The sequence below is a fragment of the Lactuca virosa genome, chromosome 1, assembly GCF_052849685.1.
Source record: "Lactuca virosa cultivar CGN04683 chromosome 1, Lactuca_virosa_CGN04683_v6, whole genome shotgun sequence".
NCBI lineage: Eukaryota > Viridiplantae > Streptophyta > Magnoliopsida > Asterales > Asteraceae > Lactuca > Lactuca virosa.
In genome coordinates, this window is record NC_136426.1 from 62,069,007 (window position 1) to 62,090,088 (window position 21,082).

The 21,082-nt window shown below is 37.0% G+C and overlaps 1 protein-coding gene across 1 annotated transcript; it reads right to left on the minus strand.

Moving 5' to 3' along the window:
- Positions 1 to 2,116: 2,116 nt before the first annotated feature.
- LOC145137671 (topless-related protein 1-like) lies at positions 2,117 to 9,406 on the minus strand. Its single transcript, XM_079071828.1, has 26 exons — positions 9,213 to 9,406; positions 8,663 to 8,808; positions 8,196 to 8,375; positions 7,994 to 8,107; positions 7,753 to 7,911; positions 7,500 to 7,677; positions 7,283 to 7,406; positions 6,991 to 7,100; positions 6,740 to 6,911; positions 6,536 to 6,645; positions 6,266 to 6,335; positions 6,093 to 6,166; positions 5,900 to 5,995; positions 5,693 to 5,788; positions 5,498 to 5,625; positions 5,178 to 5,412; positions 4,922 to 5,083; positions 4,734 to 4,835; positions 4,507 to 4,653; positions 4,110 to 4,220; positions 3,833 to 4,012; positions 3,606 to 3,734; positions 3,354 to 3,449; positions 3,055 to 3,243; positions 2,781 to 2,950; positions 2,117 to 2,575 (listed from the first exon to the last, which is right to left on the minus strand). Exons 2-26 carry the CDS (start codon positions 8,740 to 8,742, stop codon positions 2,362 to 2,364), a joined length of 3,426 nt encoding a protein of 1,141 aa, XP_078927954.1. The 5' UTR covers positions 8,743 to 8,808; positions 9,213 to 9,406; the 3' UTR covers positions 2,117 to 2,361.
- Between the last annotated feature and the right edge of the window lie 11,676 nt (positions 9,407 to 21,082).

A 21,082-nucleotide genomic window follows, 5' to 3' on the forward strand; every position in this document is an offset into this window, starting at 1 on the left:
TTATTTAGATTATTTTTCCTAAATAATCTTCTATCCATAATTTCTATTTATTGTCATGATGAAAAATTATCATTTTATACCTTAATCATCTAGCCCTATCTTGCGAGCGTGACAGTGTCTAATGTCATAACTAAATTGGTATAACATTGGAAATAATAACAAATTTCTTTTTTGGTTGCCTTCAATAGCTAAAAATAGCTAGAAAGGATTTAAGATAATGAGATAAATAGTTGATTATTTCATCATAGCTTGATAAATTAATTAGAAACTTGTTAGAATTAATTTGAAATTAATTGAAATTAAGTAGAATTAATCAGGAAATGATTAAATATGTAATGACTAAATGTTAGATGTTCAAAAGTTGAACAAGATAAACCTTTTGGATCCCCTAAAGGGTATGGATGGTTTTGGGGAGTCTTGGAGACTTCCAGAATCAATCCAGGTAATAGATAAGAAATGATTTGAACATGTATTAAATTTTATTATTTAATTGATTCAAATATGTTTTGCCTGCAAGTTACCTCAGCTATAAATACACCCTTAGAGCCTTCAGATTTTCGTTCCTAACCTTTCCAAGAGTGAGATTTTCGTTTTCATGGTCCTCTCTCGTCTCTCTTAAATATTCTAGGGTTTTAGTCTTTTGGGTGTGAGTCATTATAAACATTCCTACTTTGGGTGCTAGTTCTTCCGAGTGCAACAACTAAGTTTGAGATCTACAAGTGGTCAATATTTTGTCCTAGAGGTTGGTATTCTTATCCCTTTTGATTAGCTTATTTTCATAGTTTTGGAAGTACGTTGTTATAATAATAAAACCTAGATCTAAGGTGCATGAACACTTAGGATTGTTTTTGAATGCTTCCCTTGTTTAAATCTAGTGTAGAGATGCATAAAAAAACCCAACAATACCTATATGGGTTGGTGAGAATATCTACCAATAAATTCATTATCCAACTTGTACACAAGACAAACTCTTACTACATTCTTACTCGTTAACTTATCAGTGAATTATTATAAAACTTCATGTGTGCTTGCCAACTTAACTTAGTCAGCGACTCCGACTAATGGAAACACCCATTTCCAGAACTACATCGATGACAAATGAGTTGGGAAATATTTACTAAACTACGAACCCATTTTTCAAAAAAAAAATTTTAAAAAAAAAGCTTTGAATATGGAGCATGTAACACCTAGATGTTTAGACACGTTGGGTCGTGGATCTATAATAACCTCTTTACAAGACATATTTTGCATACGGGTTAGTTTGTAACTTGGTAAATATGATACATCCAAATGGTTACATATCAATGTCAACGAAGCTTCATACAAACGATCATGCTGAAATAACAATGTAACAAGTAAAACAAAGACCTAGTGGTTGTGTTTCAAACAAGTTTGTTGTATTTTAGAAAGGCTTTCATTCCAGACACATGTTACAGGCATGTTCATTGGATTTCGGACAACAATTCAACTACATCGGCACTTAGTATCCCACATAATAATGAATATCATAGCCTAACTAATGAGAAAGCCACGATTCCTACCTTCTTGAAACGAAAACCATATACTAGAAATGTTCCTTTTATTACTACCTTCTTGAAACGAAAACCATATACTAGAAATGTTCCTTTTATTACAGACGAGTGTTTCCGTTTCAAACATAGTTTTTTCCTAATCTAATATTGAAAATGTAATGATGTATAAACTAGAAGTTACATACCCGACACATCTTCATCTCTTCGCATACGATTTCATATTCTTCTGATATGAGAGTCCGATATGATATTCAACGATGTGGTGGATACCGAATTTCAGATTCCTTTAAAAAAGGGACCATTTAAACGGGTGGATAGTCAACGGTTCTCACTCCTCAGGTCCGAAAGACTCATTCTGAATACGGTGGTCGTTTTTGTAAATTGTGAAAAGAAGGTTTTGTAAATTGCAAAAATAGAGTTTAATTTCTGTAAATCCTGAATTAACAAGTGGATATCTCAAAAAAGAATTGTATCCTAGATATCTAAATTAAATCAACAACACGCCCCCTACATCAAATACCCAAAAACTATACTTCCCATCTGTCAATTTGATACCAATTACCAAACCCTTCCAACCGTTCAGATCTTCTAATTCAACATCTTTTCATTCAGTTTTACCAGGTACCCAAACAACGTTATCGTGGAAAAAACAAAATAAACAACATTTTTCACCATTACAAACTTCCTAGCAGCATTTACCTTACACACAAGAAGTTAGATCTACAAGTCCCCATGTCAATCACACCACCAACATAACCTAAACCTTCCCAATCCCAGCAAAACAAGCGTTTAAAAGAGCTCATCTTGCCACCACAAACAACCCCACCCGTCATCTCGGCCCTTGTTCCGACCCTGAACCCCCGACAGGCGAAGACGCCGCCACATTGCTCGTTGATCCGTTTTCAGCCGGCGGTGGCACCCCCCATTTGCCTTCGGATTCAAGTGGCTCAAATACATGAACCACACCATCTGAAAGACCCAATGCAAACTGATTTGGTTCTTGTGGGTGAGCCGCAATCACCATCGGATGCACATTTAGATTGCTACAAAAAAAAACACAAAAAAGATATGAAAACCGTATAGTTAAAAGTTATTCTTCAAGCAATGCAACCTCTGAGCTGAGCTGGCCCATACTGTCAGTGCCCTAGGGTGTCATCATGTGAGATGTAAATCAGATACACAAGGTTCAATCCACGTTGGAATTAGAACTCTCACACTGCGGATGCTAAGATTTGAACCCTTGATTACCTGAGAACGCTCGGGGAAAGATAAACGGAAGGATTGATGCGACAGCGTAAGCGGAGGTGAGAGGCGGTGAAAACACACACGGTTGCATCCAAGAAACATGCGTATATGAGTTGACTATCACATGAAAATGTGGCGTGTGATATTGGTGCCGAAGATTCACGTTGGACCCACTGAAAAAAAAAATACAATAATGTCACAAAAAATTATCCCCAATTGGCCCGTGATTAAATACTTTGCCTAATAAAAGAAGACAAAAAAAAAATCAAGTTCTCACCTGTTTCACACATTCTAGTTTTGATGTTTCATATATAGCCAGCTGAGTCTCATGGACAACAAGAAAATGGACTTGATCATGATGAAACTGAACCCGTGTATCGGATTGTGCTGCTGTTGTCCTACCTTGCGGGACTTGCAAGTATTTTGCTTTTTGTTTTTCCCATCCATCCGAACTCCATACACAAAGCTGAAACAAAAATGTTTTCACCAAAATATAAAAAATTAGCAAATTCATATTAAATTAAGTTGAAATTTTTCAATAATTCTTTTGACATGGCCTTTTTTATGTTTGCTAACCTGAGAATCTGCACCAGATGATACAAGGACATTGAGCACATGAGAGAAAGCAAGTCCCGTGATTCTTTTCGAGTGACCTTTAAGTTTGCTTTTCACCTTCATACCAAAATATTAAGCTATATAAGTGTCTACTTTCGTCTTAAAGCTGAAAGAATTCACGACTTATGGAGAATGTTCATCTTTTCCTTCCATTTCCCCAAGTGTGCACTCATTTTATCAAATATTTTTTACAAATTGTATGCAATATTTTACCTCATCCACACGAACGTTGTAGATTTGGATTGTGGAATCATCCATTCCAATAGCAATAATGTTGTTATCTTGAGGATGGAAAGCAAGAAACGTTGCTGCGGGTGGTGGGGCCATGAACGTTGTCATCGTCTACATTTTGCCAATTCAATAAGCAAAGTCAGTTTGAGATCTCAACATTCAAAATTTTAGAAACTGAGGGGGGGTGAAAAGGTAAAAATAAATATTACCTTGAACGTCATCATGTTGAATAACGAAATCTTTCCTCCCGATGCTGACATTACATAAGAATCGTTTTTCGATAAAGCAAAACAGGACACGGATTCTTCAGGGTTCATGTCTGCCACATCATTCGTCATCAAAATCCCACTAGAAGGTTGCCATAATTGTGGTGAAATCCCAGCTGTTGCCTGTTATATATTTATAATTTTATGAACATGTTTTACTACCAAATTTATTAATATATATTTATTAATATTATATATCATAAATAAGCATCAATCTTACCTTGCCACTTGAGTTACGCTCATTGCGTTGCCATTTCCATAATAAATGAATCGCATTTGATGCTAATGCCAAAATGGCATTTCCCGAATTCGTATATATCAATCTTGATATCTGAATGATAAAAAGATAGAAACAATCATGAGACTAAACGCAAGAAATAGCAACATACTTTGATTGATTTGTTTATTATAGTAATTTACTTTCATTTCTTCCTCTTAGAGCATTTACTTTGAAAAATCTATCTGGTTATAACAATGTCATCCAATACAAAGCAATTGGGTAGATTTTTCAAAGTACAATATTGTAAAAAGAAAATACAATGCTACAATTGGGTAGTTTTTTACTACAACAAAGAAATGAAAGAAGACAAAATCAATCCTACAATGCGATAATGTACCTTTGTTACTCTCATGTTTTCTGGAAGCTTCAATGATCGACACTGAGAAGATTCACTTATCTCAGTGAGCTTCCAAATCTTTGATTTATCATTCGATTCTTCAGTAATTCTTGGTTTCACATCTGGCATGTTTCTTGTATCTCCATTCTAACAAAACCATACTTATAATAATCATTAAACCAATCAAACCAAAGGACACATATTAAACATAATATCAAAACACATACCACCCCAGAAATAGACCCAACGGAGCCCACCCTTTCTGCTAATCCAGCACTAGTGGCGGCAGCGGCGGCGGCAGCAGCGGCAGATATTGTATTTATGGCAGGCTGCATATCGTAATAATTATATTTAAAAATATATCATAAAGTATATTGCAATAAAAAAGAAAATGTGATTTTGACTTTTGAGTTACCTTTGGGGCTTCTGGTGTTCTTGAAGCAGCATCATAAGAAAGATTCTCAAAAGTGCGAAGCAATCGAAGGCCATCAGAATTTGCCAAAATTTTGATTCCATTTTCGTTTGAAGAAACAGCCAATAGAGCACCATCTTTGTTAAATCGGATACGTGGGCTTGCCTTCATATAGAACAAATAAAATTTCAGACTTTGTAAATTATATTTCATGAAAGGTTTTCTTGAAAGTTTTATTATTTGAGATGGGTGAAATTACCGGAAGGCCCCCGTCAGCATCAACACTCATCAAAAGCTGAGTGTTGTCCATATCCCAGTATTTGATTGAGAAATCATCACCAGCTGCTAAAAATCGGTTTTTTGTTGTATCAAATTGCACTACACCAAGAGAACGTTTTCGGAACCCTAGATACGTTCTTTTTACAGCTCCTTCACTTTCATTCCATTCTACAATATGTGATTCCCCATCTTTGCTTGTTCCACATGAAAAAAGTCTTAAGAAAAAGAAAAAAAAAAACGTTACAACCCCATAAATGAGAAAAATAGCTCTATGGTAAATGGGATGCATCAAATTCAAACCTTGTTCCATCAGCACTATATGCCATTGTTGTGCACCAACGACCAGGAGCTTCATAATCAACTCGGGATCCCATGTTATCATATAACCAAGCTTTTATCTTTCCATCAAGAGCTGTTGAAAATATAAACTGACAAAAAAGACAATTTAGTACTTGATTCACTTGAGTAACAAGTGGAAAATATAACGTATGTTACCTGAATGTTCTCTTTATAGTGAGGGCATACGGAATATACAGGAGCATCATGGCCTTCAAAAGTGTATTGGCGTGCACCAGTTGCAGCATCCCATACCTACAATCAGTCATATCACCAAACATTAAATGAAACATTGTAATCTTGATTAGGATAATTAACAATTATTGTGTATAGTTGTTTGTGAACAAGTTATATTAAAAAACAAACCTTAATGGTCTTATCATCCCCACATGTTATCACGCAAAGCTGCTTATTGGGATGGGAGAATGCAAGATCATTTACTCCACCAATATGAGCATCAATCTGTAACAAAAGGGTCAATCCGTCATTTCACACACAAACAAATATCTATAACAGAAGACATGAATGCCCTCATCATTGAAAATAGCACTATACAAACCTCAAGATGCTGTCTCACGTCATCTCCCCCGTGATATGAATATATTTGTACAATGTGGCGTGAATATGCAACTCCTATTCACATGAAATGAAATCATATTCACAATTAATCTATTATGTTTTAAAGTTGATTGATATGAATAATAAATATTGATAAAATTAGCAAAGACTCACCAAACAATGAACCATCTGGGCTCCAAATTACACGGTTCACAGAGACACCAGGATCTTTTACAAGAGCAGCCTAAAATTCAACAAAACAATAAGAGTTAATAAAGAGTTGACTTATAAGAGGAAGTCTGACTTTTTACAAATTTTCCCTCACTAACTTTTTTCTTTCATTTCCGCAAGTGTGTTGTCATTTTCTCAAATAGTTTTGAAATACCATTTATCAATATAACAATTAATGGGAAACAAGAAACAAGATTTAAGAAAGGGAAAAACCTGCATAGGCATTGAACAAGCACCAAGATCCCAAACTTTGAAATTTCTAAGAACCAATTTGTCCCTCGAACCAACTTCCCATAATCCTATATCTCCCACATTTGTCCCAACTGATGCATCAAGTTCATGTAACCAAAAAGTCAATATCCGATTAAAAGTCAACATAAAGTCTAAAATCGATGAAAACAAAAGAGATTTGAGCACCTAAGAGTAAAGTTTGTTGAATCGGATGAAAATCCATGCTCATAGGAGATGAACCCTGGTTAAGAGTCCGGGCAACTGTCTTGGGCAGATCATCAGGTGCATTAAAAGCTTGACTATGACTACTACTATGCCCAGGGAATGAAACGGGCAACACATTAATTGGCAAATTCACCTGTTGTAATAACATGTGTTAGAATTAGATATAGCTAGAAACATAAATTATAAACAATGAAAATTTTATTTCAAATTACCTCTTCATTTATGCCCATGGGCCTTGTTCTTTTGCTCATATGATCTGAATCCCCAGAAGGGAAATCTAAACTAGGATTTGTTGGTGGGGTCCTCGGATGCTTCAAAGCAGCTATAAATTTCAACATTGCAACAAGCGTTAAGTGTTAACAGAATAATCGGTAAGTAAAGCTATATATGAATCTTTGTTTTTGACTTAATAGAGAAAGAATGAGTTAATCTATTTTCTCAGATATTTCTAAGCATCATTTATTCAGACAACTGTAAAAAAAATTATCATAGTAAGATGATGACCTGGCATAGATGGCCCACCAAGACCAATTGCACTACCGGAAACACTCGGATGAGCAACCGCAGGAGGGTTAGACATCCAACCAGCAAGCGGGGTCGGAACGGGTCCCGGTGTAGGTTGAAAAGGCTACAAAAGTAAGGTCAAACTTTTCTAAATTAATACGCCAAAATGGTCAAACTTAGTTGACAAAAAGTCAAATACAAATAGTCAAATACAAACCCCATGTGCACCCAAAGGAGGAAAACCACCAGCTTTAGGTAATGGTCCAAGCAATGGATTATTTGCAGGTGATGGAGCACGAGCACCATTCGGTTGTCCGCATGAATGATCCACAAATAAGGTTTTGATATCGGGATTTGGCCTAGGGTTTTTACAAAGTTGATGTTGCCAATTTAAGCTGCATATAAAATTAGATAATATCAGGTTAATATACGTTAAAAAAAATTGAAATGAAAACACGTATACGACATACCTTTGGTTGATTAGAGTTCGTAACCTCGAATTTTTAAGATTTGGGAACTGTAATTTGTCACGAAACAAAGGGTTTGCTTCAATAAGTTTCTTGAGCTCAACCAACATTATAGCTCGAGCTGATTTTGTATCACCGTATTTAGATAATTGCTCATTTTCCCTTTAATAAAAAGAAACCGGTAATAAGAAAGTCAAATACATTGAAAACCACTTAATGTTGAAAATATTTGTATGAAAAGTACCTAAAATTCTCCAGTGTCAATAATTGAGTTATCTCCTTGAAAAGCTCTTCGTTAAATGAAGCAAAGACTTTAAGATCCTTTACTAGGATTTCAACAGCCTTTGATCGATCATGCCTAACAAAGAAATGTGATGCACAATTTATTAATATAAGATTTATAAAAAATTATTCGATTTTTAACTTGGAAAAAAGGAAATACTTACTTGTCTAATGCTTCAAGATACTTTTGCTTCCTAATTTCGAAAAAGATCTTCATTGAGTAACGATTATCATCCACTTTTGTAAAACCCGAAAGGTACTTCTCAACGTCATCCCAATTTCCATTCTGCACCTCATCTTCAAAGTACTTCATGTTAAAGAAAAAACCTGATTCTTGTTCCAGCCTGAAATAAACCCTAATCAGACCAAGTTCGATGCGTCTTTTGAGTTATTAATGAAGTGATTATCTTGTTGTTGTGACTTCAACTCGCAATAATCGTTAAAAAAACCTTTATTTTATCTGGTATATCCTTAATAGTAGAGTTTACAGAAGCATCTCTGAAGCCTGTCTGATTCTGATGATATGATATCTTAAAAAACCACTTTGAAAACATCCTCGTAGCTTTACGTACGATACTAAAGAACAGGAACATAAAAACCCAACTGAAAGAAAGAGAAATCAACCACTTACTTGTGAACAGTCTCCTTAAACTTTTCTTCATCGAGAAACTGTAAGATCAAGAACACGAGCTCTCTACTTAGAGACGACATTGCAGCTCCACCGTCCCCAAATCGGCGAGATTGAAAATTAGGGTTCTAACTTCTAACTAAGCAGATCTGTAAAAATCCCCGAAAAAGTAAGAAAAGGAAAAAAGAAATACAGGGTCGGCAACCCAAAATTTCCCAAATAAGTTAATCAATTATTTATTGCAAGGACCAGGTTCACGAAAAGAAAACATTTATTGCTTCGACACAGACTTCAAGATTTAAAAATAAAGTAAAAGTAAAAAAGCAAAATATTTCAAACCCATTAACCAAAATCTAGATCTTCAACAACTTCATCTTCAATCCAACCAAACTGCAAAAACCCATGAATCTTTTGGTTCGCTTGAGCAAGGAGGCGTTTAAAAGTTTGAAATTTTACTTTTTTTTTATAATAGAAAGAAAGGAGAGCATAAACTTCAACAGATCAGAGAAAAGAAAGCAACTTTAAAACAGAGACTGAGCTGAAAGAGATTCACCTTAACAAGATCGACGGTAGAACAGAGATGAAGAAACGGGGAGGTCGAGGTAGAAGAATACAGACAGAGTCTCTCTCTCCATATATATACGCATATCTATATCTATCTATATATGTTTATATATATACACACACGTATGTGTGTTTCTCTCTCTTCATCGGTCTTCTCTCTCTCCCTCTCTACCCTATCGTGCGGAAAAAATAAAAAATGAGACATTATTGCAGGAATAGCGAATTTTGTAGGGATGGGGAACTTAGAGTGGGTGATAAGTAGTGTTTCTTATCACGCTATATTCTCTATTTGGATGATAAGTTATTTGGCTTATGATATGTAATACGGAAGTGGGTCCCATGGAGCCGGCTGGCTTTGTCTTTTGGTCATTGGGCTCGGAATCTCCAGCTGATAAAGGTACTGTAATGCTTAGGTTTTATTTTTTTGACATTTATAATGTTATCAACATTTTTTATCTTTTAATTTGTGAAGTTATGCAACACGTTAATTTATATGAACGCCTGAACGGAATCAATTAGACCGGAAGGAGTGGGAGAAAATCTTCCTTCACTTTTTGTGGGCCATACCCTTCTTTCCCTCACTTTTCTTTCCCTCACCTAAAACCCAAGGAATGGGCGGGAAGCCCTTCCCTCACTCTTTTTTTTTTTTAAATAAAATTAATTGATATTTATGATTTATAATTTTTAAATTAAAAACAACCAAAAAATTTAATTAAAAATAAAAAGCATTTAATTAATTAAAATAAAAATTATATTAAACCTAATATTTAAATTAGTAGAAAATTAAAAATATAGGGTCTATTTTGTAATTTTCGAAAACTATTTTTAGGAAAAGAATTCAAAGTTGGGTGTATTCTGCCATAAAACCAAAACATAGGGGCTAAATATGCCATTTCCAGAAACTTTCATCTTCTTCGTGTTTAAAACCTACAACTCCAAAAAAAAAAAAAAAATTCAGCCACTCACAGGAAGAGAGAGAACGCGGGGTATCGTCCCCTCACCCATTCCCGCACCACCCTTCCCCGCACCGATGGTGCGGTGTTCCGCCGGGCGGGAACCTCCCCGCGACCCTTCCCCGCTCCCACTCCGTCCGGCCTTATTTGAGATATTGGACAAAGTTTGGTAGGGTAAGCTTGTTTCGTTTATATATCTCATGTTTATTTTATTTTCTTAAAATATAAGCGCAATAAGATACGATTTATTAAAGAGTTTATATATACCAAGGATGGTTAGTGGTTACATGCTTCATTAGAAAACTTACATATATTAAATTTTTATAGTTTTGCATATTTTTCAAAATGGAAATGTAATATTAAGTCCTTTACTCTTTTTATCTTTTTAGAACACTTCACAACTATGATGATAAAATATATTTATATAAAAAACTAACGGAGGTGGACACCTAGAACCGGAACCGGTTCTAAACTTTAAAGAACCGATGTGAGCAGTTTTGGTTTTGGTTTTAGCTCCTTTCAAAATGGTTGGATACTCGTCTATGCTTATCCTTATCATATATTGTGACATCCTCTAATTTTCAGAACCAATTAAATTTTTTCTTTACGTTTTTGAAATGATTTATTTATTTTTGCGGAAAATCACAATACAAAATATCATTTTGATTACAAATGTTTGTTTCCAAAATGTTAAAACCATAAGGATGTTATAGTCAATACAGATACATAAGTTATAGCGTAAAGACCTGATGGTCCTGAATACTATTGCAGATTGTATCTTAATCACTCAACATCCTAATCAAGTTTCAATAGCTTAAGTCTTGATACTTGTGATGCATATAAACTGAGTGGGTCATGTTGGAAAACCTGGTGAGATACATAAGTATTTCAATCCCACAATATTGATTATGATAATATTCCTTAATTATCAGACCTGTAAACCCAACCGTTTACCATTCTATATCCATATAGGCTTTCATTCCTACATATCTATTCCTACCGATCCTCACAGATCTTAAGCCATGATTATCAGGGGAAATTATCTCGCTTGATGATTTGTTAGGAGATTGACTACACAGCTAGAGGCTTCCTTGGCCTGTGTAAGTCATAAAAAATATACAGACATATCATTATGGTTGTCTGATCTATACCTACCAATTCCGGTTATCCAAGAATATGCAGGCATACCATTACAGTTGTCTGATCATGACCTACCATTTCTGGTTATCCAAGAGTATGTAGACATACCATTACAGTTGTCTGATCGGAATCCACCATATCTAGTCATCCCAAGGGGAATACTATATCGTACTCCCGTACGGAGCTATCGTACATCGACACCTGAAAGTGTCACAGAACATAACTTTATTCTTCATTCCTAGGTTATGCACATTCACCTAATGAGACTTACCTATATATCAAACTTAATTGAACTAGGTATCTTCCACAAGTCTAAGTTTATCCATGGACTAGATTATAGTACCAGTTCCAACTTTTAATACCATGGACTAGATTCTTGGGGTTCACTAACCTATCTCTAGTATATTTATATTCCCTACAGAGCATTAGGTATTATTATTTTTTTTATCTTCTCAACAATGCTACTTTTAATATTATTATATGATATTATCTATTTAATCCTAACATAAAACAGAACTATATCTAGTTTGCACATAACACAGTATATACATATATTAACATATAATCCAAGCAATAAGCATATAATTCATATACGATTCCTATCATATATTTAATACTTGTATTAATCATGTTCATGAACGAGACTATGCACTCACTTGACTTAGGTGGGTGATTGGTGATCTAGACAAAGTTTATCCTAACACCTTAGATGTTTCTTGACGTGACCTAAGTATAATTAATACAAGGTTTTAGTATAAGGAGACTAATAATATTCTAAATCCTCATTAATCTCAATGTCTACATCAAGATCTATCAAGTAAGGATCAATCAGGCAGGACAATTTGGAGGCACGATCATTTCGTCATATAGCTTTTCTTAAATTTAACAACCAAGCCAATGTAACCATTTTAGACACTACTCTCGTAAGTAGATCAATCGGTATAATGACATGTAATTATTGTGTAACACCCAGTTTTGAAAGTACTCGGTTGTGGTCTCGGAGGTCAAAGGGTAGGGGCGATTCGGTCTTTTATGGGTCTCGGTTTTTCGGAATGTTTTAGGCTTGGGGGTATGACTAAGAGCGTAGGGTTCTCGCCACCTTTTCGTGGATATAAAGTTTGTCGGAAACGGACTTAGAACGAGGAAGTAATAGTACTTTGAAGTTGTTGGCAGAATTGGTCCCTGAATGGAAATGTTTGGCAAGTAAGTACCATGAATGCAAGGTGGTAGGCGTGAAGGTACACCCAGCATATAAGGCCGGTTGGACGTGGGTGCGGAGAGGCATACGCCCAGCGTACGAGAAGTACGCCCAGCGTATGCTCAGAGTCCCTAACCCCTAATTTTTAGGGTATGTTACTATATAAAGAACATAACACCCTAGAGATCAGCCTCCCTCTTATCCTTAGATAGCCACCACGAAACCCTAAACCTCCCTTGAGTGTTCTTGGAGCTTAGAAGGCCATTAGAGGGCATTTTGGTGTAGTGAAGCCATTTTCCAAGCAAGTGAAGAGCATAGCAAGGTGGGGGATCAAAGGAGAAGCAGTAGATCCAAGATTGTGGGTTCATTTCAGAACATCTTGAGGTATAAAGTCTGAAACTTTCCTCATAGAAGCTTAAATCTAGGTTTATGGAGCTTTGGACCTTTTTAGGTCCAAAGAATGGATCTTTATGATGCAACTTCATTTTTGAGCTTAGGGTCGCCACCCTTAGAGCTAAAAGTGTTCCATAAGCAGTAAAGTTTCAATCTTTAGGGTTCATTTGTGACCATGCATGAGATCTAGCCCTTTCCATGGAAGTTTGTTGTCACATTTCAAGTTTGGGCTCATTTGGTGGGTTGCAAGCCACCAAGTAATCGAATTTATGGATTAAGACGTTAGTAAGGACTTGGATCTGTGATTGTAGCTTCTGGATTAGAGTATTAAGCACTTAATAGGAAAAGTGACTTAACAGAGAAGTACGTTGGGCGTACATGCAGGTACGCGCATCGTACACCCCATTCAGCCAGTGCGCTTAGCGTACAAAGGAGTATGCCCCGCGTACTCATCAGACATGGGCTTGGTGTGTTTTGGGCCACGGGTTGGGCCAAGAAGTGGACTTTGGGTCTTTGGGCCTTAGTGGGCCATCAGAAGTCAGATGTTTTGGGCCAAGAATATGTTTGGGCTTAGGGCAAGGCCCATCAGAGGGATTGGGCCCAATTTAGCAAATTGGGCCATTAGTGGACCACTAGTGCGCTTGGGAAGCCTACCTAGTGTTGGGCCTTTTGTATTATGGCTTTGGGCCTTAGATATGGACCAAGTTAGACTAGGGGTAAAATGGCCACTTTACCCTAAGGAGGATTATTGATTTGGACTAATTGACATTTTGGGTAATGGTAGCTCGAAGAGTCGAGAGACCAACAGTTCAGGGATCTGCCAGCTAACAGTGAGAGGTTTATTCGCAGGGTTCTACAATCAACTTGTGAGGTGAGTCTCCTCACTGTTTGTATGGGTCTAAGGCACCAATGTCGGCCCATTTAGTTTATGTATGATAGGAAGACTCAGGGGTTAGCCCTAGGCATTATGCATGAAAGACCAGGAGGCGGCTCCTGGCACACAGTATGTCATTATGTATGGTAGGAAGACCCGGGGATTAACCCTAGGCAATATGCATGGAAGACCAGGAGGTGGCTCTTGGCACTTATCTGTAAGACCGAGGGGTGGCCCCAGGCTTGGCAAGAAAGACCACGTGCGGCCCGTGGCATAATGGCAAGACTATGTTTGGCACATAGCACCTTACTTGATTATGGATATGTTTGGTATGTATGGCTCACAGTATGTATGGCATGTATGGCCCAGTTGATATGTATGGTATGTGGTATTTAGGGAACTAACTAAGCTTCGTGCTTACGGTTTACAGTTTTGGTTTCAGGTATCTTTAGTTTTCAAGAAAAAGGAGCTCGGGACGATCGCAACGCATTCACCCATGTTATTATGTATTATGTGATCTTTGGGATTAGACTCTGATAATTGTTTTAATTGAAATGTTTTCAATGTTTGGAACAAAGTTATTAAAGGTTTTCTTATATTAAAAATGAAATTTTTGGCCTTGAATTTTGGGATGTTACAAGTTGGTATCAGAGCCTTGGTTTGATGGATTCGGGCACACTCTCGGGTGTGTCTGGACTCAAACTGAGGACTTGGTATGAAAATTTTCGAAAGAAAAATCATTTTTATAAAAGAATTTTGAAAGGAATTTGAAAAGAGAAAAGAACTTTGAAAAGAAAGGGGTGTGATGCGTACAATCGGCCGAGCTCAAGTAAGTGTTTCCCAAAATACCAATACATGTTTGTTATATGATATGATATGATTATGTGATTCGCATACTATATTAGAGCTAAGGATCTAGGAGAGATGCCTTTGTATGCTACATGAGCCTGTAGATTGCATGCTAGAAATTGATCAGCCAGTGGTAGGATGGCCTGTTTAGGTTATGCCTAATTATGTGAGCCTTTGTATTGGATGTTAGTATAGATTCCTGATTAGAGGATAGTTTGATTGGGGTATGTCGGTTAGATTTACCATGGTCCGAATGTTGCTTGATTTGTGTTTTGTGGGACTCTTAGTGATGTGAGCTAGCTACTAAGTAAATATGCTAAGTCACATGTGACACAGCCTGGATAATCTGAGAGTGATAAACTTGACCCTATTACGCAGCTCTTGTATGAGTCCAACCGTTCTAGGGATGAGTCTTTTACTTGAAGGATTATCTGATCTCTGCTACATGTGGCTATATTCATGAGGTAGCTAGTTGGCATTACTGGGAATCCTTCAGCAATTGAGGACTGGGTGAGTTCGAGAACCTAGGAAAGCCTAGGATGAGATTAGCACAGAATGCAACAGTAGTATAAGGGACTTGGTAAAGTCGAAGCAATCATTGAGGAGAGTACGGATAGATGTGGAAGGTAGTATGGACCCGTACTACTGATAGCAGAGGATTCGTACTCGAGTCAATGAGGGTCGAGATAGAACCAGGGAACTAGTAGAGTATGTGAGACCTCTCGAGATTTTGGATGACCCTGATAATTGTATGTATTATTTCAGAATGATGATGATTATGCGTCACGAAGCAGGAGGATCAGGATCAGGTTCAGGTTCGGGATCCGAACCAGTTGATGAGAGTCTGCGCGAGTTCATCGCGTCGGAGATCACGAGAGGCATCCTTGAGCGCGACCCCGGTGATTTTCGGGTCGATCAAGGAGGAGATTGTCGAGTTGATGGAGGATCGCCTCAGGGCGTTCAGGAGCGATATGGCATATGGCCAAATGGGGACACACACACTTTCCTTCAAGGACTTCAGGGGATGTGGTGCGGCAGACTTCCACGGGGCGAAGGACCCCATTGTTGCTAGGAGATGGATTGCAGACATGGATCTGCCCAGTTGACAAGCTTCTGCCCTGAGGCGTCGAAAGTTTGATACGCTGCAAGATGTTTGAGAGATAGAGTCAGAGATTGGTGGGAGTCGGTTGGTGACTCTCTGGGAGCCTCAGCCATTGAGGCTATGACTTGGTCAGTGCTAGCCTCTCTGTGGTCCACGTTTTTTTCTTCTAAAAGCGCGTGTCGTGCGCCGTGCAAAACGTAGATTTTGTAAATTATGTAACTTCTTCATACGAGTTCCGTTTTCGACGTTCTTTATCTCTCCGGAAAGATCTCGACGAGATCTACAACTTTCCTTTAGATTCCACCGGCTAATTCTGACTTTATTTTTTGTCCCTATTTTCTATTTGATTAAATTATTTTGCTAAAATCATAACTCTCTCATACGGACTCCGTTTTTGGTATTTTTTTTCTCAAAATTCCTTTTTGTTAAGAGTACTACGATTTTCCTTTAGTGACTTTAGCTAAAAGTCAACCATTATCTTTGTAGCTTTTTATGTTACACATTTCTTGTACGCGACTGACTTTTATATCATATAAAAATCATATATAATATCATACGAAATCGGTTTTCTATGAAATTTATATTTTTGGGATCAAGACGACGTGTACTTATATATATATATATATATATATATATATATATATATATATACATACACACACACACATACACACACACACACACACATATATATATATATATATATATATATATATATATATATATATGGCTAGGATTAAATGTGAACTACAATTATTGTGTGAATGTATGATCAATTGTTATCCATTTGATTAAAAAACGTGAAAGGTTATGATCATAAGGTACATGTTATTAACATGTAACATCTTGGTTTCCAGGTATTCCATTTATACCCTTGATATGAGAAATGTTGACAAAAATGGGTCCCTTATGGCATTTGAGGAAAATGCATGACCAGGAGAACGCTATGTGTCCATTAGGAATGCATGTCGTTCTGGACGCTATGCGTCAATGCAGAACACAATGCGTTCTCGGCCATGACTCAAACCCTAATTTTTAGGGTTTAAACCCTACAGATTCATCATTAACTCCCAAGACTCTTCCCTTTCATCAGCCTCCAACCCCATTTCAACCCCTTTGCAACCCCCGATCCGTTTTGAGCATTCTTAGACCTTTGGTTTGTATTTTGGCGTTCTTAGAGGAATGAGAAGGAGAAGAGAACCACTTAGAAGCTCGGAACAACATTGGATCTGGAAGTTTTGCATCCACAGCTTTGGAATGTATAAATTTCATACCTTGAGGCTTATTTGATTAGATCTAGTTTGTATGATGTTATTATGAGCTTTTGTCCCAAATAATGGTGTTCTTGAGTATGGCATGCTCTAGACCCAAATGGATTGTTCTTCCAGACGTTTTGGAGAATCTAAGCTCATAAAAATGCAATCTTGATTGTTAGTTTCCCACCATGCATGGGTTTTAGTGTCTTAATGAGTTAAGGAGTAAGGGTTTTGTTGTTGGGGACTTATTAGCGATGCAAGACCATAAAGTTGGAAACTTTATGGTTAAGGACATTATTTTAGGGCTAGATCTAGAATTTGAGAAAAAATGCTTAACGATTAAGCTCTTAATGGAAGAAAAAGGAAACGACTGGAGAACACTATGTGTTCTCCATGAACGCAATGCGTCCATTATGGACGCTATGCATTCTCAAGTTGAGTTGACTCGGTTGACTTTTTTGCCTTTAACCAAGTTTGACCTCAGGGTATTTTGGGTACTTTGAATTGTATTTGAGGTTGGTCACTATTTGATGAATAGGTGACGGGTAGAGCTGAGATTCGGAGTAGAGACCTATCCAGCTATTTGTTCGGACGGAGAGGTGAATTTTCCTCACTTACTTATGGGTCAAAGGCACCGAGGTCGACCCATCGGATTAGATATCCTGGTTTGTTATGTGTTTTTATGCTGAGATATGTGTTAACTGGTTATTGAAGGGTTTTGAGCATTCTAATACTCCTATGGTGTACATGCAACCCTAAATACCTTGGATCTATGTTTTCTCTATTATACATGCAAACTTGAACTTTCCAAGGTATTACCCTAACTAGCATACGATCATTGATGCTTGGGTAATATAAACAAGTTAGAAGATATACCTTTTCTTGTAGCTTGATTCCATGGAGCTTAAGAGCCTAGTGCCTCAAGTGTGACACCTCAAATGGTTCACACAACATCACCAACATCTTGGAATAACTTGAGAGAAAAGGTTCCTATGCTCAAATCGGCTAGCCCTCATGTGTACACATACTAGTGACAATTTCTTGAGCCATAGCGTCCTTATATATGGTGGCTATTAGGGTTACACCATGTAACCCATATCTTTCCATATTCTTCATGCTCCATGGGTTAAAACCTCCATGGAGTATCCATGGGTTACTCCATGGGTTTAGCTCAACATGAATGAACTATGGATCATAAGCCTATATATATAAGAATGAATGATTTACACAATCAATCCCCATATATTTAATTAGTCTCCTTTTGATCACAAAATTAATTCCAAATTAATTATTGATCAATACTAATTAAATAATATGATTTCATATTAATATATTAGAACTTATAATATATTAACAAATCATAAATATCATTTTCTCACAAAAGTCTATCCAAATTGTTCTGATGCCATGCAACCCAAATGGACCATGCCAATCGGGTCAAGTACATACCAATTATAGTTATGGACTTAGACACTAATCCAACAGTCTCCCACTTGGATAAGTCTAAAACTAGTATTGCGTATGACTTCAAAACCCGACTAGAAATCGTAGCTCTTAAAAGCTACTGTCGAACTCTGAACAAATCAATGACGCATCCATTAGATAAGGGATCATATATTCCTCCATTCTATATATCATATGGACTGAGACATGGATTATAATCATTCTCTCTGTCCATTTGTTGTTTCTCGATTTCCGATTTATGACGACTGACTAATTGAACAAATCAAATCAGTCCAGGCTTTGCCAAGCACTTCCGGGTGTCATCACTAAATCATCGAGGGGCCCACAAATATCACTTTTATCCCTTCAAGGGTAAAAGGAATGGATAAACTTCGACTCATATGCTTGTTCTACTACTTGTTGAATCATACACAAAGGCACATTTTATAACATCGAGTTACCAATGCGTTTACATACAATCAATGTATAACCAACTCATAGGCAACAACTCATATCTCTAGGTTTGAAGAATATATAATATTATCGTCTCATGATCACTCGTGATAAAATCCATGAAGTGAGTCAAATGAGCGTGGGTTTAGTCCAATACTCAGAACTTATGAGCACTTATGAATGTTGTAGCAACTCTTGCTATGTCCACTACCTTGGACATCTACAAACCAGCTTCATGACAATCTTGATTCATATCTACTTCCAACATATGACCGACTGTGGATGGTTTGAATAACTTAGTCATTCAGGAAGAACGACCTAGTTATTCTGGAAGTCAAAACATGCAAAGTGAAACACAAGAATAATCGAATCCAATATGATCTCAGAACTTATGAATATAAATAGAACACCTTTTATTTATCACCATATTGATTACACATTATTCATTGCATACTGTTTCAAACTATCAACTTTATACTTGAATTAAAACAATAGTTGTCCCATGCTCCGAGCATGTACACTATGTTTTCTAAACACTAGTCATGCCATACACCAACTATGCACACTATGTTTTTCCAAACATTAGTTATGTCATACACCAAGTATGCACACTAAGTTTGTCTATGATCTTTACTTTGTGAAATAGATCGATTGAACATAATTCCAATGATTCTCATTTCACAATCCCAAATCCTTACCGCAAATGCAAGAATTCCAAATTCTTGCCATTTACCTAAATCTGTTAGATTCTAAACTTATATGCACTAATCCTCTGTAATGATTATGCACAAAGTCACAAAGACTTGTCAATAGACATTACAGAGTATTCCAATGGAGATCAACTCCATGGAAACGAAGTCTCAGATTCAAAGTACATTGCTTTGAACATCCTTCTTGCATTAAGTTTTCTAATCTTACACAGATTGAATAACTTCCACCTATGGAGACAACTCCATATTCCCATTTTGAGTATCACTTTTGAACACGAGCTGCCTCTTTTCAGAGTATGTCAATATGGTCCTTCCAAAATTAACACTACACTTCCAACTGTCCCTAAGCAACCAATCTTTAGCAAACCTTAGATTGTCCTCGATAATTGCTTACTCAAATTAGTCATATCCAGTTCTAGTACTTTTCCCCTCTTAATGCTCTAGGCATTTGGAAAAATTTAGAACAGATGAATATTATAGGGTTGAATCTTTTAATCTAAGGTTATTTAAGTTATGTTGCATATGATTGTATTCATGAAGTAGTTAACTGGCACTAATGGGGGTCTTTTGGCAGTTGATGTCAGTGTGAGGTGTGGATCCTAGGATAGCCTAGGGAGTATGTAGTATTTATGATGTGTTTTTTAGCAAGTGTTGGGAGTATCATTATGAATAAGTATGTGTGTGAGCAGTCAGCCTGATGAGGAATGTTTAGCCACTCTCGAGAGAGTGAGGATAGGATGTATGCGTATCCTAGTTGTTGTATTTGTTTTGGGTGGTTGTGATGAACTTTGAGACAAATACGGGTAGGTGTGGAAGGTAGTATGAGTTCGTACTACTAAAAGCATAGGACCCGTACGAATAACAAGGAAGTCACAAACCCCGAGGGTTGGTCTCGTCTTGTGATTGTAGTAATGTGTTTTGTGGCCTTTCTGATATGTGTTGGTTTATTTTCAAAATGGTGGAGACAAGAGGATCAGGATCTAGAGCTGGTGGCCAGGGTGGGCCGAGATTGACTGATGATCAGATTCGGGAGATCATCACTACTAAGGTGGCTGATGTCCGGAGTTCTATGTCGGAGATGTTAGGGTCTATCAAGACCGCCATGATTGAGCTCTTTGATGATCGATATGTTGCTATTTATGAGGATGTTGTTGCTGCAGCTACTGCAGTTGTTTCTGCGGCAGGGATACGAGGGGAGAGATCTTTCCTGTACCAGGACTTCTTCAATACGAAGCCCCCAACGTTTGATAGGGTCAGGGACCCGATTATGGCGATGAGGTGGCTGACTGATGTGGAATGTTGTATTTTCACATGCTCTTGCTGTTGGATATAGTGTCTAAGTTCATAACTATATTTGGTATGTACTTGACCCGACCCGGCATGGTCCATTTGGGTTGCACTTCACCCGAACAATTTATGGATAATCGTTTGAGAATAGTATAAGTTATGATTTATTAATATATTATAAGTCCTAATATATTAATATAA